The 24,899-nt window shown below is 41.2% G+C and overlaps 4 protein-coding genes across 6 annotated transcripts in view; 2 read left to right on the top strand and 2 right to left on the bottom strand.

Moving 5' to 3' along the window:
* The first annotated feature begins 3,590 nt into the window (after positions 1-3,590).
* Positions 3,591-9,108, top strand: tspo (translocator protein). 3 transcript variants are annotated; one of them, NM_001124626.1, is given in 4 exon segments: positions 3,591-3,800; positions 7,846-8,023; positions 8,229-8,367; positions 8,580-9,108. In NM_001124626.1, coding segments are annotated over 3 exon segments (495 nt in total). In that variant the 5' UTR covers positions 3,591-3,800; positions 7,846-7,847; the 3' UTR covers positions 8,760-9,108.
* Positions 9,109-9,170: 62 nt separating this feature from the next.
* On the bottom strand, positions 9,171-11,102 carry uqcc2 (ubiquinol-cytochrome c reductase complex assembly factor 2). Its single transcript, XM_021568852.2, has 4 exons — positions 10,884-11,102; positions 10,238-10,312; positions 9,932-10,001; positions 9,171-9,345 (listed from the first exon to the last, which is right to left on the bottom strand). The coding sequence occupies exons 1-4, from the start codon at positions 11,019-11,021 to the stop codon at positions 9,233-9,235; spliced, it is 396 nt and encodes a 131-aa protein (XP_021424527.1). The 5' UTR covers positions 11,022-11,102; the 3' UTR covers positions 9,171-9,232.
* Positions 11,103-11,113: 11 nt separating this feature from the next.
* Positions 11,114-12,621, top strand: tomm6 (translocase of outer mitochondrial membrane 6 homolog (yeast)). Its single transcript, XM_021568853.3, has 3 exons — positions 11,114-11,320; positions 11,685-11,807; positions 11,918-12,621. Exons 1-2 carry the CDS (start codon positions 11,217-11,219, stop codon positions 11,779-11,781), a joined length of 201 nt encoding a protein of 66 aa, XP_021424528.1. The 5' UTR covers positions 11,114-11,216; the 3' UTR covers positions 11,782-11,807; positions 11,918-12,621.
* A 6,227-nt stretch (positions 12,622-18,848) lies between these two features.
* Positions 18,849-24,899, bottom strand: part of sirt4 (sirtuin 4) — an 11,240-nt gene continuing 5,189 nt past the window's right edge. The window contains exons 2-4 of the mRNA XM_021568851.3: positions 23,203-23,693; positions 22,791-23,085; positions 18,849-22,570 (exon numbers count right to left, since the gene is read on the bottom strand). Coding sequence (XP_021424526.1) covers positions 22,418-22,570; positions 22,791-23,085; positions 23,203-23,693 — 939 coding nt within the window. The 3' untranslated portion in view covers positions 18,849-22,417. The remainder of the gene's footprint in view (positions 22,571-22,790; positions 23,086-23,202; positions 23,694-24,899) is intronic.

Raw genomic sequence — 24,899 nt, 5'->3', positions numbered from 1 at the left:
TCGGGGGGCTAGGGTCAGTTTGTTATATCTGGAGTACTTCTCCTGTCCTATTCGGTGTCCTGTGTGAATTTAAGTGTGCTTTCTCTAATTCTCTCTTTCTCTCTTTCTTTCTCTCTCTCGGAGGACCTGAGCCCTAGGACCATGCCCCAGGACTACCTGACATGATGACTCCTTGCTGTCCCCAGTCCACCTGGCCGTGCTGCTGCTCCAGTTTCAACTGTTCTGCCTTATTATTATTCGACCATGCTGGTCATTTATGAACATTTGAACATCTTGGCCATGTTCTGTTATAATCTCCACCCGGCACAGCCAGAAGAGGACTGGCCACCCCACATAGCCTGGTTCCTCTCTAGGTTTCTTCCTAGGTTTTGGCCTTTCTAGGGAGTTTTTCCTAGCCACTGTGCTTCTACACCTGCATTGCTTGCTGTTTGGGGTTTTAGGCTGGGTTTCTGTACAGCACTTTGAGATATCAGCTGATGTACGAAGGGCTATATAAATACATTTGATTTGATTTGATTTGATTTTGATTTGCCGGGCCAGACGGATTACCAGGACGTGTACTCAGAACATGCGCTGACCAGCTGGCATGTGTCTTCACTGACGCTTCCAACCTCTCCCTTACCCAGTTTGTAATATCTAAATGTTTCAAGCAGACCACCATAGTCCCTGTGCCCAAGAACGCCAAGGTAACCTGCCTCAATGACTACTTCCCCGTAGCACTCACATCTGTTCTACAGCTGCATCATCGTGATCATCCTGTCTGATTGCATCACCTCTTGGTATGGCAACTGCTCGGCATCCAACTGCAAGGCGCTACAGAGGGTAGTGCGTACGGCCCAGCACATCACTGGGGCCGAGTTTACATACAAGGCCTCCTTGCTCGCACACACACGCTTTTTCAGTTCTGCCAACAAATCTTCAATTGTGTTGAGGTCGGGGCTTTGTGATGGCCACTCCAATAACTTGACTTCGTTGTCGTTAAGTCATTTTGCCACAACTTTGGAAGTATGCTCGGGGTCATTGTCCATTTGGAAAACCCATTTGCGACCAAGCTTTAACTTCCTGAATGATGTCTTGAGATGTTGCTTCAATATATCCACATAATTTTCCTACCTCATGATGCCATCTATTTTGTGAAGTGCACCAGTCCCTCCTGCAGCAAAGCACCCCTGTGCTTCACAGTTTGGATGGTGTTCTTCAGCTTGCAAGCCTCCCCCTTTTCCTCCAAACATAACAATGGTCATTATTGCCAAACAGTTCCATTTTTGTTTCATCAGACCAGAGGATATTTCTCCAAAAAGTACAATATTTGTCCCCATGTGCAGTTGTAAACCATAGTCTGGCTTTTTTATGGCAGTTTTGGAGCAGTGGCTTCTTCCTTGCTGAGCGGCCTTTCAGGTTATGTCGATATAGGACTCCTTTACTGTGGATATAGATACTTTTGTACCTGTTTCCTCCAGCATCTTCACAAGGTCCTTTGCTGATGTTCTGGGATTGATTTGCACTTTTCGCACCAAAGTATGTTAATCTCTAGGAGACAGAACGTGTCTCCTTCCTGAGCGGTATGACGGCTACATGGTCCTATGGTGTTTATACTTGCGTACTATTGTTTGTACAGATAAACATGGTACCTTCAGGTGTTTGGAAATTGCTCCCAATGATGAACCAGACTTGTGGAGGTCCACAATCTTCTTCTGAGGTCTTGGCGGATTTATTTGGATTTTCCCATGATTACAAGCAAAGAGGCACTGAGTTTTAAGATAGGCCTTGAAATACATCCACAGGTACCCCTCCAATTGACTCAAATTATGTCAATTAGCCTATCAGAAACTTCTAAAGCCATGACATCATTTTCTGGAATCTTCCAAGCTGTTTAAAGGCACAGTCAACTTAGTGTATGTAAACTTCAGACCCACTGGAATTGTGATACAGTGAATTATAAGTGAAATAATCTGTCTGTAGACAATTGTTGGAAACATGTATTGTGTCATGCACAAAGTAGATGTCCTAACCGACTTGCCAAAACTATTTGTTGTTGACAAGACATTTGGGGAGTGGTTGAAAAACGAGTTTTAATGACTCCAACCTAAGTTGGACCTAAGTGTAGGTAAACTTCCAACTTCAACTGTACCTGGGTGTGATGTATGAAATATGATAGAATGTAATAGAATATAAGTAGAATAGAATAGAATGACTATCTCCCCTAGATAGACCATGTGGCATTCGGATTAAATAAAAAAAACACAAAACAGCACAATTCACACGTAACAAATAGCTTACATATACGTATTTACTTCATTGTTAGTGTTTTTGTTGATGGGCCCCAGGCCAACTCTGTGATGATGGTATGGTATCCACACCTTCCAGAGTATGGCTTTAAAAAAAAGTGAAAGCTTGCGCAGCTTCTGCGCAGCATTGATTCTACTCAATAGAACGACTGGTAGAGGTTATTGAATTACCGTTCTCTTAGCAGCAGGATATTATGCTGCAGCACGATCGTCGATAATGTATTTTCTAAATAAGAGTCCTGCTGCAAATATATCCGGGGCTTTTTAGCACTATAGTGCAGTACAACTGTTTTTTACAGCACTGCAACCACCTTTGAAAAAATAAATGGATAAATTGACCTATTTTGAAAGTTTACACAAATACTGGTAGGATTACGTGGGGTAGCTACCCCCCTAAGAACAATGTCCAATTGCTGACACAAAAAGCAATGTTTTTTATTTAAAAAAAATGTTATGTGGATGATGGACATGCATAGGCAAACAAACTATGAAGGGAAATAAGTGGCTACAGTTTACACTTTTTTGTTATTTAGTGAAATGTTGTTTTTAGAAAAGGGCCGTTTTTCCCAAGTACCTGGGTAACTGTTACTCTACAACCCAATATGTACCCCATGTACAGTCATGTTTTATTTATTTAACCTTTATTTAACTAGGAAGGTCAGTTAATAAGAACAAATGCTTAGTTACAATGAGGGCCTACACTATTACAATGTATTGCAATTGGGGATATGAAGGGGCGGAGTAAAAAACCAGCAGCAGGCCATGCGACACAGTCCCCCTCAAAAACTAAACATATTTGGTTAGCAGAGACCGTACTGAGTATTTTCCACCCCACTTTAGTTGAGACAGGTAGAAAAGTTATCTCTACAAGCCAACATCTATCCCACGTACAGTCTAGTATTACAGTATATTGCATTGGGGGCTATGGAGGGGCGGAGTGAAAGCCAGCAGAAGGCTGTGTGAGATAGTCCCCCTCAAAAACCTAACCATATTTGGTTAGTAAAGACCCTAAGGATAATTTTCCACCATACTTTAGCGTAGACATGTAGAAAGGCAAGTTATCTCTCCAGACCAATATTCTCAACATACCCGTGTCAACATTGTACATTTTCATTATTGGTCATACATTTTTTTTTTTTTTTTCCATAAATTACTTATTGCCTTTTCTTGTTGGCCATTGATTAAATATATTTTGAATTAATTATCCACATTGGATTTTTTTTTAAATGCGGTCATTATCATACGAATGTAGTTCATCGTTTTGTGCTGTTAGCAGCATACTAGTGGTTATAGAAGGGTTTTGTAACACATTGGGAGTGTCCTCCTAAACAAGAACTGCATGATAAGAGAACCCGATCCTTGAGAGAAACATTTTATCTTCGTTTTTCAGAATGTTTTAGAAAGGTGGTGTCAGGCCACCATTTCATTTGTTCATTTCACCTTTCCCGAACCGTAGCCTACCAAGCTCCGTGTAACAACATCCTCGAACTATCGCACTCATCTATCTAACAGGTAAGCAGGTAAGAAGACTGCATTGTTACATTCGATTGACACAAGTTTGACAATGTTGCAATTTAACTTGTTAGTTGTTACAAAGTTGCAAATTAACCATAAGGTTCAATAATCATAAACGGAACAGAGTGGAGAATGTAGCTAGAATGGTTTGGTATTTGATAAATGTGTCTTAATTTCCTCTTCTGATGCATTAATGGGATCTTTGTAAAGCATTTACGTTATGTGTCATGTGTTTATTTAAAACGAAACGTATATAGCTTGATAATGCCATTTATTTTTCAGAGAAATTGTCCTAATATGCCTAGCCTTTTGCCTACTATAACTTTGTTGATGTGTTGCCAGGAGAAGTGAATGCGCACGGCCCTTTTACATCATGTGATTGAACGACCGTTTTGTTTTAGGTCCTAAAAGGGAAATGGATTTGCAATTGACATAGGCCTACTCTAAACTAGTTTCCAGGAAAGTGTTTGTAGTTTATAAATTTTACATGCAGGCCTATAGGCTATTAGCAATTATTCAATATTTTTAATGTATTATACCATTTAGAGTTCAGCCGTTTGAACTGTCATTTTAATTCTGAAGTTGCAATAGGCACATCAAATTATGGGACACACCTTTGCTATAGATATCAGCGCACATATGCGTGCACAGTGTTGAGAACAAGCCTTACTCATGTCTGGATCTTGGAAACTATTCAACACACTGTGCATGTACAATGAGGCTTTACCCCAGTGTTTAACCCAAAAGGCTCAGACTGTAGTGTTACCATCTACGCGGGCCAGCACCTGTGTCTCACTGGGCCATTACTCCAGCGGACCTGCTTTAACTTGGGGTCAAGGCAAGGCCGCTGGGGTTTTCCGGAAGACATTAACAAAACAATGGCTAACTATGAACATGGGTTTACAGTACACATTTTAAGGTTAACACCGTCTCACAAAGCAACTGTTTTGATTATGTAGAGATTGTTGATTCCTTCTTCACAAGTCCCCACTGTCAGTCATAGCTATGGAAACACAATTTATAACATCAGGGTGTATAGACTAGTGTAACACTGGTGTTACAGTCGAAAAGCAGTAATAGAGAGCAGGTTGGCTAAACGGAACTATAGTAATAGATGTTGCTGTTTCATCAGGGTGCTACAAAGATGAAGTAAACCAATGTAATCGCTGAATGTTTGCTATTTCATGCAGACAACGAAAGAAGCTAACTAAATTATTTAGTATTCGAATTTCACATTTTTTTAAGTTGATCATTTACGCAAAGTAATCCTAATGAGACTAGAGCTGTGTTTGAATACTCATACTACCCACACTAACCGTACTATTTGTTAAGTGAAGTTAGTATATAGCATGCTTATTGGTCATAGTATGGATTTAGTTAGAATGCCGTACTAAATTCGCCAAAATATGAAGTCTTCACGCAGAGGACGCTAATACTTTACGGCCCATAATGCAATTCTTCAGGAAATGGGCGTGACTTCACGTCGTTTTCAGATTTGAAGAAAATGGCGGAAAATATGCAGCCCGAGTACAACAAGAGCGAATTCAAGTTCAGTGCTTTAACTAATTATGACAAATGCTAATGAAAATGTTACTTGGCCACTTATGCATAAAACGTGCCAGTATATTAACTATAGGCTAACTACCCAACGTTTATTGACTTAATTATTCCCGTCATTCTTAGTTTATGGTATAGACGAGCGATCTCAATGGACATTCGGGTCATTTCTAAATTCGCTCTGGCTATCTAACGTTACTCTTGATTTCAGAGCACTCTCGTCTGAGTGTACCAGAACGCAGAGTAATTAATGTTCAACTGAAATGATACTGTTCATTTACAGTGTACTAAAATTAATGTATACTATTCCTGCTGCTTCATTACAGTATATACTCATTATGGAGTATACAGTATTGTAATGAAACAGGCAAGAAGCAGGTCTCGACCTAGCCCGAAGTCCAGCGCGCTGTCGATTGTGCCCCAAAAGCATGCTCAAGCGGCAGAGTCGATATCCGCTCTTTTAAACCAAGGGTCGTTGCAGTATGTTAGTATGGTTATTTGAACACAGGTTGTGTTCGTAAATTCATTCTGAAGTGCCAGTGAGCTCTGGCCCTTTGCCAGTTCAGAGCATTGCCAGATTGTGAGGTCAGGACGCTCTGAATTTGAAAAGACTAAGGCAGTCAAGCAACCAAGCTAACAGGTTACGGTAGGTTAGTTTGTTAGCTACTTCCAGACAAAAAAACTCACTTTGACCATTTTACTCGCCCTAGCAGAGCTGGTTAGGCTGTTTTCATATTAGCCATAGTGTTGGTGACTGTAATTGTTATGTGGTCAATGATTTAATTACGCTTTTTGCCGATGTTTACTGGCACCTGCCATATTCAACTGGTGTTGAGCGTTCGTAAATTCCTCATTTATCTTGCACTCTGGCACACTCAGTGTATTTGCGAACGCGCCCTAGGTTGTGAGACTGGGTGTGTATGCCTCCACTCCAGGATTACATGGTAGTTTGCCTCATGTTAGGCTTTCGAACAAATAAATAAAACAAAAGACAACAAAATGCATCAGATTAACCGATTTTAATGAAGCCAGCAATGCATCTCAGTGATTGACAGTAGTCCACAGGTATTATTGCATGTTGACTAACACATGGCAGTGAAATTAGATTATGTCTAGTCATGATCAGTTCATATTTAATTCTGGTAAATTTAGTAGCTAGATGGGATTGATAGCGGCATATTGAGGTTATTGGTTGGCTAGCAAGCAACACTTGGCGTTACACATCGTTCACTTTCGGGAAAACTGTCCCAGCCACTAGGTAGCTCGTTAGTTCAAATAAAGCAAAACGATGTAACGTCACTAATATGAAAGTGCAAATTTAAACTATAAACCCACCATAGTTTAATTTATTTATGAGCTCTCAGGCGGAGTAGCCTGGTTGCCGTCTCTTTTCAGCTACTTCATTCCACTCCCTGTAGCCTACTCCGTGTCATACGCAGTTGTTGTCATCACTCCGTTGTCAATAATTTTATTTCTCTGATCTTAGTAGCAGAAAGCATTTTCTATTTGTGTCCGTCAAGGCAGCTGTCAATGATCACGTTAGACTGCGTTTCGTTTTTTTTTTTTTTATGGTGGTAGCTCATATTGACCAGTAGTGTGTGCCACAGAAAGTATTTGACTCAAGCCACAAAATTAAGGAAATTAGAAAGGGGGATTTCGGCAGGAAAGAACATGGCCTTGCCAAAGTACTCCCCCGTTCCAATTTCGTTAATTTTGTCACTACAGTCAAATACTTTGTGACATACATCAGTCAAATACTTTCTATAGAACAAACTTCACGTCAGGATAGGCAACCGAAATGAATAATGATTGAATGTGTGTTATATTAAACAGAGGAGGGAGTAAAATGTAGGCAAGCAATACACATTTCAGAACAACTACTAGTCGAATAAGACATGGGAGAGATGAGAAATTACTAGTGCCTCCCCCGCGATCAAAGGACACATAAAAAATGCTTTCTGCTACTAAGATCAGTGAAATGTAGGCTAAACTGACAACGGGGTGAAGAGCAGAAATCAACTAGCAAGCAATTCGCAGCAATGAAGAATTGAGTGCGTGCGCGTTTACGTGAAGGGGGGATTCTGGCAGGGAGAGATTTTCGGCACAAGACCTGTTATTGTAAATAAGAATTTGTTCTTAACCGACTTGCCTAGTTAAATAAAGGTTAATAAAAAAAATGTTAATGACCAGAAATAACTTTGGCAAATGACAGGAGGGGAAAGGACTGGAAAACCTGTGGTGTAAGTAATGTTAGCTAAAACGACTGATACCGAGACAACAGGCAGAGGGTTCTCGTTGGAACGTGGACGCGCATCAGACAGTACTTGCACTTTGAAACCCACGCCCACTGAGCAAAATGCCTTGAAAGGAGTGTGTCCCATCAAATTATAGCCTACAAGTGTAATAAATTCTACAGAATAATAATTAACAGGTTTAACCAATGTAATTGGTTAATCATTAACAGGCAGCACCCTCTCTTCTCCAGACATGTCGTGGCTGCCTATGCTTGGTTTGACTGCCCTGCCTCATCTAGGGGGGCTCTATGGAGGCTACGTGACACGCAAGCAGGTGAAAACCTGGTACACCACTCTCAACAAGCCGTCATGGCGTCCACCTAATGCTGCGTTCCCAATAGTGTGGACCACCCTCTACACAGGCATGGGGTGAGTGTGAGACAGCATACTCTGCCAGTTTGAAAACAATCCTCTAAACCCCTTCCATTATCCGATTTTAATTGCAACCAATATGGTACTGTACACCTATCTAGATTCTACATAAAGTATGCTGTTTCCCAACTGAATGTGGTGGAAATCAGCTTCATGCACTTCATTCAGAAAAGCATTTTATCATTGATGATCACCCTGATAGGTATGGCTCCTACCTGGTGTGGAAGGAGTGTGGGGGTTTCACTGAGGATGCTGTGGTACCTTTGGGATTCTATGGGTTGCAGCTGGCTCTCAACTGGGCCTGGACTCCGATCTTCTTTGGAGCACACAAGTTGAAAATGGTGAGCTCTCAGATAATGCAATGGTTGTGGGCTGGTCAAAAGGACTCATGGCTTCAGGTTGAGATAATGAGGAGCAGTACACTCAAAATGAGAATTTCTCTGAATATAATTTTTTCCAATAGGTGATCCATAGACACATTCCATTGTAAAAACCACCTCCATTCTGCTGCTGTGAGTGTGACATGATCAATTTTGTGTCCTCTCACCCCCAGGCACTCATAGAGATAGTGATGTTGACTGGTGCTGTTGGAGCCACCATGGTATCCTGGTATCCCGTCAATCGCACGGCCAGCCTGCTCCTGACACCCTACCTTGCATGGCTGTGCCTGGCCACCTCCCTTAACTACTGCATATGGAGAGATAACCCGGATGAGGATGAAAAGGAGGAGTAGGCAACACGGTATTTTCTGTACTTGGTTCCAGCTCCATTGGCCAAACAATTTGTATAATGATGATGTGCTACTGCATTTTTGCTTTTTTACATAAAATAAAGGTTTCTCCCATAACCTAATCACCAATGAAGAAATTGGGGCTTGGCTTTTGCAAGATTTAAGAAATGTTTTTCAATGCCCTTTAATTTATTCCAATATTTCTGTTGAAGAAACTTACCATGGCTTTGTATTATACCGATATTTCCTTGTCTTATTACAAGGAAAGTACATGCCAGCAAAGCCTTAAGTATATCAGATTTGATTTACATTTGCCTATTATGTTGTTCATATTAAAAAACATCATACTTTATATGCCCCATTTCTTCTGTATGGTACAATGGCCCTGCTTAAATGACAAGAGATCCAAAGAAATAAGAATAACGTTTTATTTCTAAAGTGGCTGAATGGGAAAGGAAAGATACACAGCACAAGTGCTACTTGTTTTCAGGAACCTTCTCAGGGGTGACATCTTCTGGTTTGGTGGAGAAACGCTCTGTGAGAGTTTTCCACAAGCCCTTCTTCTCTTCATCCATCTGCTGCATGCTACCTGTGAGGGGGAAGATACAAGAGAGGGGTTATAGACATCAGAACCATTACCATGCATTTTCTGAACACCCTGTGGAATTCCTTTAGCCTGTGTGCCAGTTTGCTGTTTTGGCTCTCTTGCAGTCTGGGTGCCAGCCTCCTGCTGAAAGAGTGCGGGTGTCTAGTCTGCCAGAGGGCCCCCAGGCTAGTGCTAGTCTGTTTCTCCTCTCTAAGGAAAAAGCTTCTATGAACATGCTGGTATCCTCAAAGTCCACTAGATAGTGCTATTAGCCCGATTAACACTACAGGTGTTGTTTTTGAGACAACATCATGACTGATATAGTAGTCTATGCTTTTTCATTGATGTGTCTAAAACTGACAGTAGTAGAAGACATGAACTATTAATAGAACATTTGGTATTGAAAAGAAATAGGGAGGTGTGTATGTCCTCAAAATAAATACAGAAGCATTTTTACTTGTGATGGATAACTTATTGCAACATAACTAGACCTAATAACTAGACAATGTCATATTCACATAGCTGCAAGCATAAAGAAAGAAAGTGATATACTTGGGAAAATGGATATGTAGAGATATTGTGTCCATACCTGTTGCTAATAGCATTCTACATTCTTCCACTGTGACACCTGTAAAACTGGTGTCTCTTGTGCGGGGGAACTGTGAACAGATATTACAGGAGAAAGGTGATGATAACCCTGACTGACATCACTTGGCTGATTCCAAGCTCTTTAATAGCTGCCGCAAGAAGCAAATGTATCGAGTAATGAACATATATCACTGAGTGGTCCTGGCTGTGGATTTGGGCCTATGGGTTGGTTAGGCCTATGCTATGATATGAAAGTCTCTACATTAAAGCCAATACAATATCAATAGGGATATAAGGGAATACTTACTCGTTCTCTGTATATGTTAGTGTTAATCCGGGCCAAGCTTTCATACATTTGATCACACTTCTCTGGATCCGAGAGCTGTCAAGAAAGATCAGAACAGTTAATAGGGGGACCATACAATATCCACATCTAGCAGCTATCCACATACAGATAAGGGCATTTTGTAAGATTTCATGCTGTTTAATTTCAAAATAAGTGTGAAAATTACTAATTTAAAGTTAAGAAATATGTTTAAAACCATCATGTTGATCTTAGGTGAGGCTACATTTCCTCAGCCCCATTCCTCAATTTACCAAACAGTGGCAGAAGGCTTTTCAAATGACAGATAATGCCTTTTGCCTTTCGTAAGTAAACCAGTCGCTCCGTGCTACTGAATGATTGTTTGGACTGTCGTGTCTCACAACTCAATAAAATATATTGAAAAACATTTGATTATAGCTCTAAAGGTTGCGATTGTCATTACTAAACATGTTTGTTTAGCCTGTAACTGCAAGGTCGATATGCACGGGTGCCCTATCATCAATCACCATCCTACGCTAGCTATGGGTGCCCTATCATCACCATCCTACGCTAGCTAAACTTCAGCCTGAAGCTATCTAGCCACATTGGTTAGCGTTCTCGTCCGAGATATGAAGCGGAATCGTTTTACCTGTGTGTTTTCACCTTCACGAAAGGCAAGGGCTACTCTCTGTCTTAGAAACGTTCCTAAATCACGGCCTTTCTTTGATTCGTCCCGTGGCCATTCTTCGCAGAGTTTCAAAAACCGACGGTACCGTGTTGCAGACATTTTCTGTTATGGAACGCAAAAAACGACTATGAATATCTTAGATAAAGACATCATTGAACGACCTGAGTTTGGCTGCTATCGGCGACCGTAGTTTCAACTTCATAGCATTCCGTATTGGTGTTACATGTCAATCCTTCCCCTCGCTGGGAAATCGTTATTTAGCAGAAAGGCAAGCACTCACACTAAAAAGCTAATATGAGTGGAGCTGGAAAAAAGGCTGTCGGGGCACCGTCTGGTGGTGTCGGGGAATGGATCAGTACCGCATGTCGGTTCGCTACAGATAGGAATGATTTTCGAAGGTAGTTATGATTAAACATTCACATTGTAGCTAGCTATCTTGCTAAACATGTGCATGCTTTGCCCTTGGATATACCGGTATGAACACCCCTTAGCTAATTGCTCAGCAGTCATTGCAAACATAACATCAAATTCGAACGAACATGTTTTTGTGATATTTGGGACACATTTTGTGATACGTTGTGGGGTTGGGCAACCCCATAACAATACCCCCCAACACACAAACTGTAAGAGTCAACGTGGAACTAACTCGGTAAAGTAATGAATATAATGAATTATTGTATTGTCTCCCGTGACTTTATTCATGAAGATCATTTTGTTGTATACAATTATATTAATTCATTGTTTAATGTGTCTTTTATTTAGGAACCTACTGGTCAACCTGGGCCTTTTTGCAGCTGGAGTTTGGGTTGCCAGGAATCTCTCAGATTTTGACCTGATGTCTCCTCAACCAATCACGTAGTGCAATAACTGGATGGATGTCGGGAGGTACAGGGCAGGCCTCACCTCAATTCATGTTTGATTACCTGGTATATGCGTAATATTGTTTTTTGCTAGTTGAATGAACATCAGTATTAATATCTCTATTTTATTTTCAGGTATCTCGGACCAAAATGGCAGTCGAAGGGACAAGATATATGCTTTATATTTACTATTTTGTTGGTTGGTGATGGAATAATGTTAAAGATAGTCTGGAAACTGGTGTGACTGATAATTTATTTGAACTGTATTGCTTTCAGTATCAACACACTTTCAGTTCTCTTCATTATGTACATGTTAGATCCAATGCACACAGTGACAACTTATGGCAATCATTTACCTGCTTAAATAAAGTTCATAATACTTTAACTTGCATCTTAAGTGCTAGAGAGAACTTCAAAACTGAGCTTGGTGTGGAATCAATCATAAAACAGAAATTCTTCAAGAATCTAAGTCTGTGCATGCCCACTTAGCCATGGGGGCAAGATAACCAGTCTGCACTATGCTACTGCTGTCAGTGTCAACAAAGAAATGTGACGACCAGAAGCAGGCATACTTTGAAGTTACCGTTAGATTGATAAACAAACTGTAGAAACAATGATCTATAATTCATTAGTCAAAGTAAATTATATGTGGTAAGAAAGGCATAAGCGTTGAACTGGTGTACCATTTATTACTAGGCTAGCTGTTTTTTTTTTGCTAGCTAGCTACACTGTGCTAGCTAATTACACGGAACAAAAATATAAATGCAACATGTAAAGTTTAGTCCCATGTTTCAAGAGCTGAAATAAAAAATCTTAGACATTTTCCATATGCAGAAAAAGCTTCAATCTCAAATTTTGTGCACAAATTTGTTTACATCCCTGTTAGTGAGCATTTCTCCTTTGCCAAGGTAATCCATCCAATTGACATGTGTGGCATATGAAGAAGCAGATTAAACACATGATCATTACACAGGTGCACCTTGTGCTGGGGACAAAAGGCCACTCAAGTGTACAGTTTTGTCACACAACACAATGGCTGCGGTCCAATCTCAAAGTAGACAGCACTCAGCCCTTGAATTATGTTTTACATTGTCACATCCGAGTGCTCCTTAAATGTCTCTTGCCCAAGCGAGGGAGAGTGTTGATCGGCGACGCAATGTCCTTGGTGAAAATCTTAAAGTTGACCTTAAAAACAACCCACCTAAAGCTATTGATGTAGCTAGCTACAGTTACCCATACTAGCTGGCTAGCTAGTTTTATAGTTTGGTAATTTATTCCAATACATTTCAGAATTCCCAAAAATATGTTTATGAAGCCAGCTAAGTTTTATAGCCTCCTCACTCTGAGACTAAGCCAATTTGCCATCTCTAAAATCAATGTCATTGTCATGGAAATTCTTACACAGGGACTCTCAAAGTCTATCTTAAATTAATCATTGTTTATTGTCAGTGCGCTGGAAAGGTTCCAACCAACTCATTGCACAATAGTACACAAGTCAATCAGGAGCTATGCCTGGGCAGACCCAGCAGTTGTCTAATATACAGCTATGATATAGCATAATTAATCAATACCGTTTTGTTTCATTCTTGTGACCGACCAATACTGTTTCACAACATGTGACAGACCAACACCTCACAAGGCTTCTCTCTAAACTGAGACCTTGAAACGATATCTATCATTCGTTTTCAAAACACGGTCTGGACGTACTGCCAAATTGCAGCTACTGATAAGTGAGGATTTGTACAGTCAGCTACTTGCATGAACACATAAATTGATTATTAGAACAGCACATGAATAGAAGACAGAAATTAGTTAAAAGAAAAGCACAAACATTAAAAGTCCCCTACATCACATACAATAGTTCCTGTCAAAGGTTGACACACTTACTCATTCAAGGGTTTTTCTTTATTTTGACTATTTTCTACATTGTAGACTAATAGTTCAGACTTCAAAAATATGAAATAACACATGAAGTCATGTAGTAACCAAAAAAGTGTTAAACTAATCTAAATATATTTGAGATTCTTCAAAGTAGCCACACTTTGCCATGACAGCTTTGCACACTCTTTGCATTCTCTCAACCTGCTTCACCTGGAATGCTTTTCCAACAGACTTGAAGGAGTTCCCACATATGCTGAGCACTTGTTGGCTGCATTTTCTTTACTCTGCGGTCCAACTTATCCCAAACCATCTCAATTGGGTTGAGGTCGGGTGATTATGGAGGCCAAGTCATCTGATGCAGCACTCCATCACTCTGCTTCTAGGTCAAATAGACTACACAGCCTGGAGGTGTGTTGGGTCATTGTCCTGTTGAAGCGATACACAATTCCATCTGGTTTGCTCTTAGTGGGACTATAATTTGTTTTTCAACAGGACAATGACCCAACACACCTCCAGGCTGTATAATGGCTATTTGACAAAGAAGGAGAGTGATGGAGTGCTGCATCAGATGACCAGGCCTCCACAATCACCCGACCTCAACCCAATTGAGATGTTTTGGGATGAGTTAGACCGCAGAGTGAAGAAAAAGCAGCCAACAAGTGCTGAGCATATGTGGGAACTCCTTCAAGACTATTGGAAAAGCATTCTAGGTGAAGCTGGTTGAGAGAATGCCAATAGTGTGCAAAGCTATCATCAAGACAAATGGTGGCTACTTTGAAGTATATAAAATATATATTGAAAAACAAATTATAGTCCCACTAAGCGCAAACCAGATGGGATGGCGTATCACTGCAGAATGCTGTGGTAGCCATGCTGGTTAAGTGTGCCTTGAATTCTAAATAAATCACGACAGTGTCACCAGCAAAGCACCATCACACCTCCTCCATGCTTCATGATGGGAGCCACACATGCAAAGATCATCCATTCACCTACTCTGCTTCTCACAAAGTCATGGCGGTTGGAACCAAAATTGTCACATTTGGACTCATCAGACCAAAGGACAGATTTCCACCAGTCTAATGTCCATTGCTCATGTCTCTTGGCCCAAGCAAGTCTCTTCTTCTGATTGGTGTCCTTTAGTAGTGGGTTCTTTGCAGCAATTCGACCATGAAGGCCTGATTCAAATAGTCTCCTCTGAACAGTTGAGGTTGAGATGTGTCTGTTACTTGAACTCAGTGAAGCATTTATTTGGCCTTCAATTTCTGAGGCTGGTAACTCTAATGAACGTATCCTCTGCAGCAGAGGTAACTCTGGGTCTTCCTTTCCTGTGGCGGACCTCATGAGAGCCAGTTCCATCATAGCACTTAATGGTTTTTGCGACTGCACTTCTTGAAATGTTCCATATTGACTGACCTTCATGTCTTACAGTAATGATGGACTGTCGTTTCTATTTGATTATTTGAGCTGTTCTTGTCATAATATGGACTTTTTCCAAATAGGGCTATCTTCTGTATACCACCGCTACCTTGTCACAACACAACTGATTGTCTCAAACGCATTAAGAAGGAAAGAAATTTCACAAAGTAACTTTTAACAAGGCACACCTGCTAATTGAAATGCATTCCAGGTGACTACCTCATAAAGCTGGTTGAGATAATGCCAATGGTGTGCAAAGCTGTCATCACGGCAAAGGGTAGCTACTTTGAAGAATCTCAAATATAAAATATATTTAGATTTGTTTAACACTTTTTTGGTTACTACATGATTTCATGTGTCTAAACTTTTGACTGGTGCTGTATATATATATATATATATATATACATATATACAGTGCCTTGCGAAAGTATTCGGGCCCCTTGAACTTTGCAACCTTTTGCCACATTTCAGGCTTCAAACATAAAGATATAAAACTGTATTTTTTTGTGAAGAATCAACAACAAGTGGGACACAATCATGAAGTGGAACGACATTTATTGGATATTTCAAACTTTTTTAACAAATCAAAAACTGAAAAATTGGGCGTGCAAAATTATTCAGCCCCTTTACTTTCAGTGCAGCAAACTCTCTCCAGAAGTTCAGTGAGGATCTCTGAATGATCCAATGTTGACCTAAATGACTAATGATGATAAATACAATCCACCTGTGTGTAATCAAGTCTCCGTATAAATGCACCTGCACTGTGATAGTCTCAGAGGTCCGTTAAAAGCGCAGAGAGCATCATGAAGAACAAGGAACCAGGCAGGTCCGAGATACTGTTGTGAAGAAGTTTAAAGCCGGATTTGGATACAAAAATATTTCCCAAGCTTTAAACATCCCAAGGAGCACTGTGCAAGCAATAATATTGAAATGGAAGGAGTATCAGACCACTGAAAATCTACCAAGACCTGGCCGTCCCTCTAAACTTTCAGCTCATACAAGGAGAAGACTGATCAGAGATGCAGCCAAGAGGCCCATGATCACTCTGGATGAACTGCAGAGATCTACAGCTGAGGTGGGAGACTCTGTCCATAGGACAACAATCAGTCGTATATTGCACAAATCTGGCCTTTATGGAAGAGTGGCAAGAAGAAAGCCATTTCTTAAAGATATCCATAAAAAGTGTTGTTTAAAGTTTGCCACAAGCCACCTGGGAGACACACCAAACATGTGGAAGAAGGTGCTCTGGTCAGATGAAACCAAAATTGAACTTTTTGGCAACAATGCAAAACGTTATGTTTGGCGTAAAAGCAACACAGCTGAACACACCATCCCCACTGTCAAACATGGTGGTGGCAGCATCATGGTTTGGGCCTGCTTTTCTTCAGCAGGGACAGGGAAGATGGTTAAAATTGATGGGAAGATGGATGGAGCCAAATACAGGACCATTCTGGAAGAAAACCTGATGGAGTCTGCAAAAGACCTGAGACTGGGACGGAGATTTGTCTTCCAACAAGACAATGATCCAAAACATAAAGCAAAATCTACAATGGAATGGTTCAAAAATAAACATATCCAGGTGTTAGAATGGCCAAGTCAAAGTCCAGACCTGAATCCAATCGAGAATCTGTGGAAAGAACTGAAAACTGCTGTTCACAAATGCTCTCCATCCAACCTCACTGAGCTCGAGCTGTTTTGCAAGGAGGAATGGGAAAAAATGTCAGTCTCTCGATGTGCAAAACTGATAGAGACATACCCCAAGCGACTTACAGCTGTAATCACAGCAAAAGGTGGCGCTACAAAGTATTAACTTAAGGGGGCTGAATAATTTTGCACGCCCAATTTTTCAGTTTTTGATTTGTTAAAAAAGTTTGAAATATCCAATAAATGTCGTTCCACTTCATGATTGTGTCCCACTTGTTGTTGATTCTTCACAAAAAAATAGTTTTATATCTTTGTTTGAAGCCTGAAATGTGGCAAAAGGTCGCAAAGTTCAAGGGGGCCGAATACTTTCGCAAGGCACTGTATATATATATATGTTTTTGTTTATAAATATATATATTTTTCAGCAAGCTAGCATCATCATTTTGTCTGACATGCCAAAAATGCAGCCGTGTTGATTAAATGTTACACTTCGCCGCCACCGGAGAATGACACCTGACTACAGTTTGCATTGTGGGTCTGGCTTCTTCCACTGTGGGATCGTCTGAAAAATTCATTCTGAGTGGGCGTTTGCCCTCCCAGGCCCCCCATGGCTGTGCAGATGCCCAGCTTAATTCATTTAAATTGACTGATTTCCTTATGAACTGTAACTTAGTAAAATCTTTGAAAATGTTACATGTTGCGTTTATTTTTTTGTTCAGTATAGTTCCCCCGCAAACTTGCTATGCTTGAGTTGGGGCGGTATGCAAACTGAATTGGGTCTAGGGTGGCAGGTAAGGTGGAGGTTATATGATTCTTGACTAGTCTCTCAGAGGAATACCTATGTAAGAATGCTGTTCATTGACTTCAGCTTAGCATTCAACACCATAGTACCCTCCAAGCTCATCATTAAGCTGAAGGCCCTGGGTCTCAACCCCATCCTGTGCAATTGGGTGAGATCTTGCGTGAAGCCCCAGATCGAGGGAGATTATCAGTGGTCTTGTATGTCTTTCATTTCCTAATAATTGCTCCCACAGTTGACTTCTTCAAACCAAGCTGCTTACCTATTGCAGATTCAGTCTTCCCAGCCGGGTGCAGGTCTACAATTTTGTTTCTGGTGTCCTTTGACAGCTCTTTGGTCTTGGCCATAGTGGAGTTTGGAGTGTGACTGTTTGAGGTTGTGGACAGGTGTCTTTTATACTGATAACAAGTTCAAACAGGTGCCATTAATACAGATAATGAGTGGAGGACAGAGGAGCCTCTTAAAGAAGTTACAGGTCTGTGAGAGCCAGAAATCTTGCTTGTTTGTAGGTGACCAAATACTTATTTTCCACCACAATTTGCAAATAAATTCATTAAAAATCCTACAATATGATTTTCTGGATTTTTTTTCTCATTTTGTCTGTCATAGTTGAAGTGTACCTATGATGAAAATTACAGGCCTCTCATCTTTTTAAGTGGGAGAACTTGCACAATTGGTGGCTGACTAAATACTTTTTTGCCCCACTGTATATACTCTATTTTATACCATCTATTCCATCTTACCTATGCCACTCGGCCATCGCTCATCCATATATGTATATGTACATATTCTTATTCCGCCCCTTTACATTTGTGTGTATAAGATATTTGTTGTGGAATTGTTAGCTATTACTGCACTGTCAGAACTAGAAGCACAAGCATTTTGCTACATTAGCATTAACATCTGTTAACCATGTGTATGTGACCAATAAAATTTGATTTGCAGTCACTGAGCTACAGTGGGGAGCTATCAGGGACGATTCAGGCTTTACTTGCTCATATCAGACAGTTTGGGCAACAGAGATGGTGAGGAATAGTCCTCTGTATCGAAGAAAGATATTGTGACACGTGGAATCTGTGCATTCTCTTTGGGATTCTATTGGGCTACCACTCCACCTACTGGTTTGACCAGAGCAAGAGCTTTGAGAATCGCCTAGCTCTGCTACAGGCAGAGATTCAGTCAGTTCTGGATAACTGGACTAAACTTCAGGAAGGCTTTCAGCGAAAGACTGACTCAGTGTGACCAGATCAACTGTCACCTTACCTTCTGTGGCTCTGTGATTCCAATAGCACTTTGTTGATGGATATTATAGAACATACTATAACATGGATTTACATAAGTTGGTTTATTTATTTATTGGAAATGCAAATCCCCCTCATTTGGTAAATGCATTACTGTGGTGTTGACATGACCTAAACCATGTCTGTGCACTGACAAGACTAGATCCCCCACAATATTATTATTAGTAGGCCTACATATCTAAAGCTCATCTTTAAAACTCTAAAATAGTTATTGCACCTATTTTCCATATTGGTGGTTGTCTGTAAAGTATATACTAGTTAGCTAAAGCGATGGATAGGCTAAGTGAAAAGTAGAATAATAACCATTAATTCCTATGGATGACTATTACTTCCAGGGAGGATCAATAAGGCTTGATAAGGCTTGATAAGGTTAACTTCAGAATATTGCCCTGTCAGCCATAGAGTATACAGTGCCTTCAGAAAGTATTCATACCCCTTGACTTATTCCACATTTTGTGGTATTACAGCATGGGTGTCAAACTCATTCCATGGAAGGCCTAGTGTCTGCTGGTTTTTGTTTTTTTCCTTTCAATTAAGACCTAGACAACGAGGTGAGTGGAGTTCCATACTAATTAGTGACCTTCAATCATCAATCAAGTACAAGGGAGGAGTGAAAACCCACAGACCCTCGGCCTTCTGTGGAATGAGTTTGACACGTGTCTTACAGCCTGAAATCAAAATGGTTTAAACAGATTTTTTTTCTCACCCATCTAAACACGATACCTCATATTGGCTACCACACTGTGAAAACATGTTTTTAGAAATGTTTGCAAATGTATTTTCATTTCAATGCAGAAATCTCATTTACACAACAAAAATATGAATGCAACATGCAACAATTTCAAATACTTTACTGAGTTAATGATCATATAAGGAAATCAGTCAATTGAAATTCATTCATTAGGCCCTAATCTATGGATTTCACATGACTGGGAATACAGATATGCATATGTTGGTCACAGATACCTTAAAAAAAATAGAAAAGCAGTCAGTATCTGGTGTGAGCATCATTTGCCTCATGCAGCTGTAACAGTATAGCTTCCGTCCCCCTCCTCGCCCCTACCTGGTCTCGAACCAGGAACCCTCTGCACGCATAGACAACAGCCCCCCTCGAAGATTCATTACTCCACAGCCGTGGCCCTTGCAGAGCAAGGGGAACAACTACTTCAAGGTCTCAGAGCGAGTGACGTCACCGATTGAAATGCTATTAGCAAGCACCCCGCTAACAAGCTAGCCATTTCACATCGGTTACAAAGCATGACATATATATTTTGCATAGAGTTGATCAGGCTGTTGATTGTGGCCTGTGGAATGTTGTCCCACTCTTCAAATGACTGTGGAACACACTGTCGATTCAGAGCATCCCAAACATGCTCAATGGGTGACATGTCTGGTGAGTATGCAGGCCATGGAAGAAATGGAACATTTTCAGCATCCAGGAATTGTGTACAGATCCTTGCGACTTTGGACTGTGCATTATCATGCTGAAACACGAGGCGATGGCGGCGGATTAATGGCACAATGGGCCTCATTATCTTGTCACGGTATGTCTGTGCATTCAAATTGCCATCGATAAAATGCAATTGTGTTTGTTATCCGTAGCTAATACCTGCCCATACCATAACCCCACTGCCACCATGGGGCACTCTGTTCACATTAACATCAGCAAACCGCTCTCCAACACGACACCATACAAGCTGTCTGCCATCTGCCCAGGACAGTTGAAACTGGCATTCATCCGTGAAGAGCACACTTCTCCAGCGAGCCAGTGGCCATCGAAGGTGAGCATTTGCACACTGAAGTTGGTTACAACGCCGAACTGCAGTCAGGTCAAGACCCTGGTGAAGATGACGAGCACACAGATTAACGTCCTTGAGATGGTTTCGGACAATTTGTGCAGAAATTTTTCAGTTGTGCAAACCCAGTGCAAACCCAGTTTCATCAGCTGTCCGGGTGGCTGGTCTTATACGATCCGTCCAGTTGGACGTACTGCCAAATTCTCTAAAATGACATTGGGGGTGGCTTATGGTAGCTAAATTAACATTCAAATCCTCTGGCAACAGTCAGCATGCCAATTTGCACGCTCGCTGAAAACTTGAGACATCTGTGGCATTGTGTTGTGTGAGAAAACTGCACATTGTAGAGTGGCCTTTTATTGTCCCCAGGACAAGGTGCACCTGTGTAATGATCATGCTGTTTAATCAGCTTCTTAATATGCCACACCTGTCAGGTGGATGGATTATCTTGGAAAAGGAGAAATGATCACTAACAGAGATGTAAACAAATTTGTGCACAACATTTAAAAAATATAAACTTTTTGTGCTATAAGCTATTCACACCGCTGAATCAATACATGTTAGACTAATCTTTGGCAGGGATTAGGCCTTTAGCTGTGAGTCTTTCTGGGTATGTCTCTAAGAGCTTTGCACACCTGGATTGTATAATATTTGCACATTATACTTTTAAAAATAATTTGTCAAGCTCTGTCAAGTTGGTTGTTGATCATTGCTAGACAGCCATTTTAAAGTCTTGCCATAGATTTTCAAGACGATTTAAGTCAAAACTGTAACTAGACCACTCAGAACTGTAACTAGAACATTCAATGTCATCTTGGTAAGCAACCTTGTATTCTAGGGTATTGTCCTGCTGAAATGGGAATTTTTCTCAAAGTGTCTGTTGGAAAGCAGACTAAACCAGGTTTTACTCTAGGACTTTGACTGTACTTGGCTCTATTCCGTTTCTTTTTATCCTAAAAAAACTCCCTAGTCCTTGCTGATGACAAGCATACCCATAACAGCCACCACCATGCTTGAAAATATGAAGAGTGTGTTGTTGGATTTGTTCCAAACATAATGCTTTGTATTCAGGACATAAAGTACATTTCTTTGCCACATTTTTTGGCAGTTTTACTTTGTGTTATTGCAAACAGGATGCATATTTTGGAATATTTATATTCTGTACAGGCTTCCTTCTTTTCACTGTCATTTAGGTTACTATTGTGGAGTAACTACAATGTTGTTGATCCATCCTCAGTTTTCTTCTATCACAGCCATTAAACTCTGTATCTGTTTTAAAGTCACCATTGGCCTCATGGTGAAATTCCTGAGTGGTTTCCTTCCTCTCTGGCAACTGAGTTAGGAACGACGCCTGTATCTTTGTAGTTAGTGACTGGGTGTATTGATACACCCTCCAAAGTGTAATTAATAACTTCACCATGCTCAAAGGGTCTGCTTTTTATTTTACCCATCTACCAATAGGTGCCCTTTGCAAGGCATTGGAAAACTTCCCTGGTGGTTGAATCTGTGTTTGAAATTCACAGCTCGACTGAGGGACCTTACAGATAATTGTATCTGTGGGGTACAGAGATTTGAATACTTTCTAAAGGCACTGTACATGTACAAGCCCATAACACATGATTCCTGGTTACTAGTAGTGTCCATCACTTCAGCCCAATGTCCTAAAGCTGATTGCATTGCTGCCAGGTTGACCAAGAGTTAGAATAGTAGAGCCCACTGAATAGTTCTCAAAACAATACAACGGTATCTGTGGATCAGTGACTGAAGTCCTAGTGAGGCCTTCCGTCTGTCTTTGTGGTCAGTGAGGCTGAATGACAGACAATACCTCCCCACAACGAGCACTGACTCTGAACTCTGCCAGGTGGTCGGCCCTGGTAGACCCAATGTTCAAGATGGCTACTGGGATCTTCTGGTCAGCTGCTGCCAGTAGGAATCTGTATCCAGAATACACCTGGAAAATTAGAAGGGATGTGAAACTTCCACATATTGTAAGGCTATTGAGTTGTTTCCTTTGTGTCACAGGGACATGTTTTTATAAGTATACCATATCAGTAAGACAAACATAACAGAATATCACCTGTAACAAACAGTTGACTATATCAACAACATAGCAACACTATCAATTTAAACATTTATGGTAGGCCGTGAACAATTATATATATCATGCCCACCTGCAAAGAAGATCCAGCGACAAGAACCGCATCGGACTCAGCTAGTCTCTCATGTACAAACTGCACTGTCCTTCGGTTCACTGTGTCCCCAAAGAATGTCACCTCTGGCTTCAATATACCCCCACAATCCTTACATGAAGGCACTCGGAAGTGGAGGACCTGCTCGTCCTCAATGAAGACATCACCATCGGGAGCCACACCTCCTGCATGTGCACCCCAGCTAGGGTTCAGTGCTTTGAACCGCTTCTGGAGGTCCTCCCTTGGAGACACGGCACCACAGCCCAGACACAACACCCTGAGAGGGACACACACACACAAAGGTAAAAAGCTGAGTGTTGTTCTAAGCCAATGTCCTTGAAGAAGAAGTCAGTCTGTATTGTATGTGTGACACAGTACATTTCTACCTCACTACCTGTGTGCGCAGCCGTGCAGTTCAGTCAGTCCTTGATGGCCTGCCTTGGAATGAAGCGCGTCCACATTCTGAGTTACCAGCCAGTGCACCTTTCCCTGCTCCTCCCACTGCTGCAGAGCCAGGTGGGCAGAGTTCGGCTGATGAGAGGAGAACTGTGGCCAGCCCATATAGTTCCTAGCCCAATAGCGCTGACGAGACTTGGCACTGCGTATATACTCTGCATACTGCATAGGTCGCCTGTCTGTGCGGGCGTAGAGACCCACCCCCTCTGAGCGGTAGTCTGGAATGCCAGACTCTGTGGACAGACCCGCCCCAGTGATGACGAAGAGGCGCGTGGCACGGGACAAGAAGGCCTGTAGCTGCTCCAGGGTGTGGGCATCGATGGTGCTGCTGGCAGGCACAAAGCTCTGGATGCCCTCGGGAACTGATGATGATGCCCGTCTCCCAGGGGCTGCGCAACACAGCGCCAAGGGTCTCCATGGGAACCGCATCTGCATACAGAGTACAGTGTAAGATTGATGCATATAGGTCGATCCACCTCAAAAAGAACTTGAGGATTTCGACCCACTATTTCAGATTGTTCTGAAATAGTTTCTGTAGTTTGTAACAGATAAGATTAGCATTCCTGAAACATTACACTCCAGTGTTGATTTGGCCTTGTAGTTTAAGTTATTGTCCTGCTGAAAGGTGAATTCATCTCCTAATGTCGTGGGAATCAGATTTAACCATGTTGTCCTCTAGGATATTGCCTGTGCTTAGCTCCATTCAGTGTTATACCCACAGTGCTTGATTTGGGACTGTCCTGAACGCCTTACCGGCACTTCTAATTTTGGGGGAATTGCGTACCAGCTCCTCTATAAAAACAAAGTACCCTATCGCTGGCCCAGATTCACACACCAAGGCAAAACAGGTTGATCAAAAGCTGAACGAAGTCGGGATCTTCATTGAATAGCAATAGAGAGTCCGCATTAATTTCCTGATTCTGCTTTGTTCAAATGTATTTGATACTAGTCTGTGTTGACAGTAAACTGTTCCGAGATTGCGCAGATTGAAAATGCGCCAGCCTGAATAGCATGATGTGCTGATCCAAGTTGTCCAATTAGGGTTTGTCAGGTCATGGAAATGAGTTTAATAATTGTTACTGTAATTCATGAAAGCACACTTAAATATGATCAATCAATAAAACGACATATCCGCCATTATTTTTTAACATTATCGCAATTAACGTTACATGGCTACTGTTTTATAGAGGTAAATCCCAGCTTTCTAACGGTGCAGATTTCTTTAGGCTCTGCAGTGCGACAACGAAATGAATGCTTAGTTAGCTATAGTTAACTAGCGAGAACTGCTACAAGTTGTGTTTCTAAATGGTGATCTAGTTCGTCTGTCATTATTTTATACCTGCTGCTGAAATGTCGTAGTCTATCTCCCCCGGCAATTACCCTTCAGTGTGTGCCAGTGCCGGGGGAGATAGACGACGACATTTCAGCAGCAGGTATAAAATAATGACAGACGAACTAGATCACTATTTAGAAACACAACTTGTAGCAGTTCTCGCTAGTTAACTATACTTATTAATACTTTATAGCGCCACCTTTTGCTGCGATTACAGCTGTAAGTCGCTTGGGGTATGTCTCTATCAGTTTTGCACATCGAGAGACTGAAATTTTTTCCCATTCCTCCTTGCAAAACAGCTA

Source organism: Oncorhynchus mykiss, chromosome 17 (genome assembly GCF_057628025.1).
Source record: "Oncorhynchus mykiss isolate SJ-2025 chromosome 17, ASM5762802v1, whole genome shotgun sequence".
NCBI classification, from domain to species: Eukaryota; Metazoa; Chordata; class Actinopteri; order Salmoniformes; family Salmonidae; genus Oncorhynchus; species Oncorhynchus mykiss.
Note: the sequence above shows the minus strand (reverse complement) of the source record. Positions and strands in the feature narration are given on the sequence as shown.

What these genes read in the sequence shown, in the direction of transcription:
- tomm6 (XM_021568853.3), top strand. Translation starts at nt 11,217, where the DNA reads ATGAGTGGAGCTGGAAAAAAGGCTGTCGGGGCACCGTCTGGTGGTGTC. An exon ending in GATAGGAATGATTTTCGAAG is followed by an intron (nt 11,321 to 11,684) that starts GTAGTTATGATT and finishes TCTTTTATTTAG; the next exon opens with GAACCTACTGGTCAACCTGG.
- tspo (XM_021567411.3), top strand. Translation starts at nt 7,848, where the DNA reads ATGTCGTGGCTGCCTATGCTTGGTTTGACTGCCCTGCCTCATCTAGGG. An exon ending in ACCCTCTACACAGGCATGGG is followed by an intron (nt 8,024 to 8,228) that starts GTGAGTGTGAGA and finishes TCACCCTGATAG; the next exon opens with GTATGGCTCCTACCTGGTGT. An exon ending in GAGCACACAAGTTGAAAATG is followed by an intron (nt 8,368 to 8,579) that starts GTGAGCTCTCAG and finishes TCTCACCCCCAG; the next exon opens with GCACTCATAGAGATAGTGAT.
- uqcc2 (XM_021568852.2), bottom strand. Translation starts at nt 11,021, where the DNA reads ATGTCTGCAACACGGTACCGTCGGTTTTTGAAACTCTGCGAAGAATGG. An exon ending in CTAACATATACAGAGAACGA is followed by an intron (nt 10,002 to 10,237) that starts GTAAGTATTCCC and finishes ATCTGTTCACAG; the next exon opens with TTCCCCCGCACAAGAGACAC. An exon ending in TAGAATGCTATTAGCAACAG is followed by an intron (nt 9,346 to 9,931) that starts GTATGGACACAA and finishes TCCCCCTCACAG; the next exon opens with GTAGCATGCAGCAGATGGAT.